This window comes from Haplochromis burtoni, unplaced genomic scaffold (genome assembly GCF_018398535.1).
Source record: "Haplochromis burtoni strain Fernald_Lab_line unplaced genomic scaffold, NCSU_Asbu1 Contig_17, whole genome shotgun sequence".
NCBI lineage: Eukaryota > Metazoa > Chordata > Actinopteri > Cichliformes > Cichlidae > Haplochromis > Haplochromis burtoni.
Genome location: NW_024582378.1, coordinates 2,150,308 through 2,156,736, shown reverse-complemented (window position 1 = coordinate 2,156,736; position 6,429 = coordinate 2,150,308). Strand labels below are relative to the sequence as shown.

The following is a 6,429-nucleotide window of genomic DNA, read 5'->3' as shown; positions in this document are numbered from 1 at the left end:
TGTGTGTGTGTGTGTGTGTGTGTGTGTGTGTGTGTGTGTGTGTGTGTGTGTGTGTGTGTGTGTGTGTGTGTTTTTCCCCTCAGTATTTTTCTAACCTGCTTCACAGTTCGTGGATGTATAGGTGAGAAGAAAGTGTTGTGAGGTCGTTTGGATGAGTTGGAAAAGCCCAGTAAGACCATCAGTTCCTGAAATACTCAAAGTCCCTTAAATCCCCTTTCTGATGCTCAGTTTAAGCACCTTTACATGCCTAAATGCACTGAGTTGCTCTAATGTAATTGGTTAGTTGATCAGTTGTACCTAAGAAAGTGTCTGTTGAGTGTATTTTGCCCATATTGTGCTTTTCTTGTGTTTCTTGAAAACTTATTTTTCAATTTACTTTAAATATGAGTTTTTATGTTTATCATCTTTTCATATATCAGAATAAAAACAAACATTTTAAAAGCACGTCTGAGACTCACCCGTGCTTTTCATGCGAAAGAAATGCAAAGCAACAGGCCAAGCCAGTGATGTCATCAGTAAGACTCCGCCCACATGTAAGAAAGGTGCTGTTACCTGGTCATGAACAAGAGGGGAAAAAAAAAATCTAGTTAAATCTAACACGAGAAGTGGAAATCATAGACACACAGAAAAAGTTACGTTAAGGAGGAGAAGAAGAGCGTCACCTGGAAGGACAGCAGCAGCGTCCTCCATTCTTTACTCCACAGGTTGGACAAGACGGCCATGGCGATGATGGAGACCGTCAGGCTCACCAGGATCCCGATCTGCAAAAAACAGTGTCAACGTGTAGAAACATGAAAAATGTTTCATATGGATAGAAAACATCTTCATTTGGCAACACTGACTAGAATTGATTCATTCTGGTGATTTTTTTTTTCTTTAGCATCCAGTGAATAAAACATCCTAATAAGCTCAGAGAAAAGAATTAGCAGGTCAATTTTAAGGATGATGTCTGGGTGAATATAAGGAGAATAACAAACATGGATAGTATAGTTTTCCACTGTGTGTTTTTCTATCCAAGTATGTTTTTACTGCACTAGCAGTGTGTTTTTTCAGATGGTTTTTCATGGTGGATTAGAATCTGATGGTGTTTTCCACTGGTTTTGAAAAGGTCCCAAACACCACTATGGTCAAATGCAGCCTAAACCATGACCGAGCATCCACTGTGTTTTAAATATAGCTGAAGACACTCGCTGTTGTCTCTCTATCCTGACCTCCTCTGTACTTACTGACGATTTGAAGCAAAAATGTATCTCCATCAGACCTGTTGCCACTAATTTTCAGTCCAGCTCTTGTGTAATGTGGCATATCTCAGCCTTTTTAACCTTCCTTAAGAACGGCTTCGTTACGGCCATCTTTCCACTGAGACTTTTTCTGATGAGACTTCAATGAGCAGTCAATGAATCAACCGAAGGTCCAGATTTCTCTCTCTCTTTTTCCTACTTCTTAAGGAAACGACTTTCAGACACGGAAACTATTTTATCTTTGGAATTTTTCATAGATCCAGGTAAAGTAATGGGGACACAAATAATATGCTTTTGCCACAGACTGCTAGTAACAAAGTGCTAAAAGATATAATTTAAAATCGGTTCTTTTATGTGTAGATACTAGATCATCCCCATATGTTAGGTGATTTTACTGTGCTTGAATGATTCATAGGTCCATGTTAAAAAAAAAAAAAATGAAATCCCTGTGAAAATGTCAGGTCAGCCAGCGTTCAAAGAAGAATTTTGAAAGAACTATTGCTCATGACCACTTTAGTAAAATTAACAGAGAAAATAAAGAAAAGTCCCTTTAAGACTGACAGTAATTATCCACCATAATTACTGTGCAGAAATTCATGTCTGAGCTCAGAATTGAATTTGAAGTCTGCAAACAAAAATCTATGAAAAAGCTGCTGACCAGTTCCAGTGACACTGCATTGACCCGACATTCCATAAAAACTATGAGACACATCACTGAGTTACCTTGTGGCTCCAGTGTAAATAAAGCTTCTGGCCCTCTGACAGCAAGCACACAGCCAGCAGCTGCAGAGACAGAAAAGTACAGACAAAATAAACTTGGGAAGAGATGATGAGACTTTCTGGGCAAAGTCTGAGCTAGTCTGAGGAATAGTTCAAAGTCTATGTGAGATATAGTTAATAAATGCATTCACCAAAGGGCTTGCATTTCTGTACTGGCTTTCAAACTCCCATAATAAAACTGACTTTTGTGCTCAGACAAGCCTGTTTTGTGCTCTTTGTGTTCGGGTTCTGCACTATTTTTATCATTAACTGTAACGTTCCTGTAGCACACGAAACAGGAAAGGACATAAGATAACAACATAGCATAGTGGGTATGGTTATGGGTTAAAAGATGAGCACATAAAACTCCTCTTGCACACAGGAACGTCACATGAATGCATAAGGGCGGCGCTTGGCAAAGTTTAAAGCAGCCAGAGCAGAGTTTATATAAAAACCTGACCTCTCATTGCCTTTGTAAAACTGCTTTCACACTTATGATCTGGCCAGGTTCTCATGAGCTCGTCGATTTAGTAAACACACAAACAGTGAATCTTGTTTCTTTTAAATTTACAAACACCCACTTAAATTTTGAAACTAACACGTATTTCATCTGCAGATGAAGAAAGTGTTACATCAGTTTGGAGTTATATGTTGGAACCATTTACGCACTTGCTTTCTAATCTACCACTTCACAGCAGCTGTCTCGAGCAGCTTTATGTTGTATGATAAAGACCCTGCAGAAGCCCTTTATGGTTACAGTGGGGAGGAGCTCCCTGCTAACAGGAGGAGGTCTCCGGCAAAACCATGGAACTGATTGTTGGGTAAGAAAAAAGAAAGGCAAGTTGCATGACATAACTAGACTACCTCACGGAAAGACTGATTACCACAGTTTCACTGGCCTGTGGCCGATTTATGACTGATTTCATGAGCGTGCCTTTGGACTGCAGGAGGAAGCTGGTCTACCTGGAGAATTCAAAGTACTGGGAAAATATTCAAATCCCAAACAGGAGTGATTAGTGAGCTCAGAAGCGTGCAGAAATGTTGATAGGTGTATTTTTGTACTACGAACAAAGGCAGGCTTACTGGTTCCCATGTTTCCACTCTTAATGACTAACAGCCTCCCAGCTTTTCCTGCATATTTATGAGAGCAATAATAAATTGATCTCTTGCATAACTCTGCAGCAAAGCAAAGGTGTCAAAATGTCAAAGTAGCACAGAAATGAGTGAAAACACCAGCATAAAACTGCTGCGGGGCTGCAGATCAATCGATTTCCCATGAATGGTGGGGGGAGGGTATGATTTGTGGGAGAGAGATAGGGTAGGATGGTTAAGGGCATGGCATCAGCTGGGGTGAGTGGTACACCCAGAGTGCTAATTATTCTCTCTCCCTGTATAGTCGGTGCAGGGCCTGAGGATGAGGAAGTGAACAGAATGCGAATGTTTCAAATCTGGGCGGCTGCTGGAGCGAACAATTTGCAGTTACAAGTTACAAGATAATTTCAGTGATGGTGGATTAAATATATACAATATTTAAGTGTTTGCTTTTATTTTTCGGGTTTTAAACAATCAATCAGTTGCTTCAAATTTGTGTTTGAAAGGAAATTACTAAAAGCGATTGAGGTTCCTATTTTAATGCTGTTGTATCAATAAAATATAAAAGAGAACTTAAATGAACAATCTGTGGTTAAAAAAAAATAAGACTTTTTTTCTAAAAAAAAACTTTCCAAAAACACTACAAAATAAGACAAAAAAAAAGCAACAGTAAAAAGTTGACACCACTTGGATAAATTATCCAGTCAGCTAAAAAGACAAGTAGAAGAAATCGAGATGAGAGATGAAAAGCCAATGCAGCGTTTGTGTCTCACCACAAGCACTGTGACGTAGGTGAAGAAGACCACAGCGACAGCCAGCAGCACCACAGACCACGGGAACCAGAAGCCCAGGTTCCCGAAGTTAAACCTTCAGCCAAATGAGAGGAAGCACAACAGACATGAAGACAGAAAAACGTTTGATACATGTTTAGTCAACAAAGACATATGAACGTAAATTTAGCACCAATGATTCCTGTAGCAGATTAATGTGAACAGCTCTATGTTTACCTACGACAGTACTATAAGTGCAGGAGTCGCTCCACCCACCAGTCAAAGTCATTGTAGTCATTCTTGGCTTGTCCCCAGAAGTAGAGGAACAGCAGCGTCAAGCAGAAAGCCGCCACAAGCACAGCAAAGCTGGCACCCTCCAACTGATGACAGAGGAGACAAAACAATGAGAGAAATTTGTTTTTGTTATTCCCCGAGTTAAATCCAGCCCCCCCGCACTGTTTACTGCTCTGTTTCCGTAGCATTTTAAGACTTCCTCTGAGTTTTACAGAGACAGAGGAGCTCCAACAGACAGCTCTGTTCAGCATCAGCACAATAAAAAAGCGAAATGAAGTTGTTTAACTGTAATGTCTGAAAATTATTTCTCATTTGGTGACTTTTACAGTTGTAGAAATGCAAATACTGAAGTCAATAACTGCAGAAAACAAAACAAAGAATCAACATACTGACACGTCACCCTTACCTCATTTCCTTTTATTGATTTGTTTCATCTTCCTCCAACTGTAGCTGACTTATATTCTCCCACAACGATTTATTAGTGTTTTTTTTCCTATTTGCTGTTTGGTTTGATGATAAAATTCATGTTGCTGACCACATGTGTCTCTAAATTTAACTATTCAGCATTTTTTTCCATCATATTTTGAGTGCTTTTACTCCTCTCTCTTTCCAAACACAGCATCTCAACTTTAGATGGTTTTAGAAAAAGAATTGGGTGCACGGGTTTCAATTTTTGAGTGTGTTCCTCTAATCCACAGAGTCAAAAGTATATATACCAGCTCAAACATACACATAGACTCCTACTAATATTTGGTTAAATGTCCATTAGCAAGTTGTACCTCGACTAGATCCTTTTGATATCCATCAACAAGTTTCTGGCACAATTTTGGGTAAATATTTGACAACTCTTTTGAGTTCATTTGAATTTGTTGCACAGACCTGGCTTTTAGACATAGTCCACAAAATTTCAAAAGGGTTGAGGTCGGGTCTCTGGGAAGGCTGTTCCATCCGGCTTTATCCCTTCCAAAAATAGTTTTGTTGTGCGTTTGGGATCAATGTCCTGTTGGTTGTTGATTTGAAGTGAAAGTGAAGAATTTGGAGGTTCACTATTCCAACCACTGCACAGTCCCCAAGCATGATGCTACCGCCACCATGCTTGACACTTGCTACAGTATTCTCAGGTTCAAAAGCCCATGACAGGGATGAGCCCTGGTGGTTCCTGAACATCCTAACCAGTTTACTCACATTTGAAGATCACAGTTTGGATCTTCTTCCAGATCTCATATTTTCTTGCAGCTCCCTATTATTTTGAGTATTCATCAATCCATTGAGTGCTGTCAAACAAATCCCTTTTATGCTCACAACTACCAACTGTAGTCAATCATGATCACCAATTAGAAGTTAATAGGGCTTGGCCTCATGAAGTTAAAGGACACTGTTGAACCTTCAGGACCACATTACTCAAATGTGAGTGTATGTATGTATTTGAGCCTTTGTGGATTAAAATAGCTTTTTTCCCTAAATCTGAATTTTCTATTTACTCTGGTTATCTTTGTCTAATATTAAAATTTGATGATCTGAAACATGTAAGGGTGCAAACATGCAAAACAAAAAATAAGAGAACAGGAAGGAGGTACATGCTTTTTCAGAGCACTGTATGAGTCAAGAAAGGAAAGGGGGCCACAGAGACGGCTTACGTATAGGGCCTAGAGTTCTGTGCTGATTTCTTATATTGAATCTTTAAAAAATAAATTCCAAAACATTCAGTTTCCCTGGACTTTAATTTTGGTAGGAACGCTAGAACTTAAAATAAAAAACCCAAAAAAAACCACTGAAACTCCTGTAAACTTAACCAGAGTATGATTCATTAATTCCAATGATAATAAACAGATGACTTTGGCTGGAGCAGAAGTGGCTCTTGTGTTGCTGCTTCCTGACCTTGTTGCAGCAGCAGCCCTCAGGCTGACTCCTCTTGTAGTGTTTCCACTGGCAGCCGTACAAACCAGCCAAACATGACACGAAAGGCTGGTGCTCATAACGTTGCAGCAACTTCACACGAAGGCTACGAAACCACTGCGACAATGTAGACGCCATGGCTCATACACACACTGCCACAGCCTCCATCCTGCTCCAACGCACACAGAAATAAGAAAAATCGACTAAGACAACTAGACAAATTCAAATCTAAGCTAAAACATCAGAAAAGAGGCAAATCAAGTAAAACAGGTATAAAACAGAGGCCAAAAGGGTCTTAAGTTTGCATTGAAACTGTCCAATAGCTACTAAAGCATCACTTTTAGGGTGTATTGTGGCATACAATGTGTGCAAGCTAA

At 39.6% G+C, this 6,429-nt stretch overlaps 1 protein-coding gene across 5 annotated transcripts in view; it reads right to left on the bottom strand.

The window, feature by feature from the left end:
• The window catches only part of LOC102288823 (glycerophosphodiester phosphodiesterase domain-containing protein 5), a 25,172-nt gene that overhangs the window by 6,909 nt on the left and 11,834 nt on the right, over positions 1-6,429 (bottom strand). For 4 of the 5 annotated variants that reach the window (XM_042218299.1, XM_042218302.1, XM_042218300.1 and 1 more), the window contains 6 exons: positions 6,035-6,221; positions 4,139-4,242; positions 3,866-3,959; positions 1,965-2,024; positions 663-761; positions 459-552 (listed from right to left, as the gene is read on the bottom strand). In XM_042218299.1, coding sequence (XP_042074233.1) covers positions 459-552; positions 663-761; positions 1,965-2,024; positions 3,866-3,959; positions 4,139-4,242; positions 6,035-6,190 — 607 coding nt within the window. In that variant the 5' untranslated portion in view covers positions 6,191-6,221. Of the gene's footprint in view, positions 1-458; positions 553-662; positions 762-1,964; positions 2,025-3,865; positions 3,960-4,138; positions 4,243-6,034; positions 6,424-6,429 lie in introns of those variants that run through there. The other variant, XM_005916047.3, reaches the window with a different exon arrangement.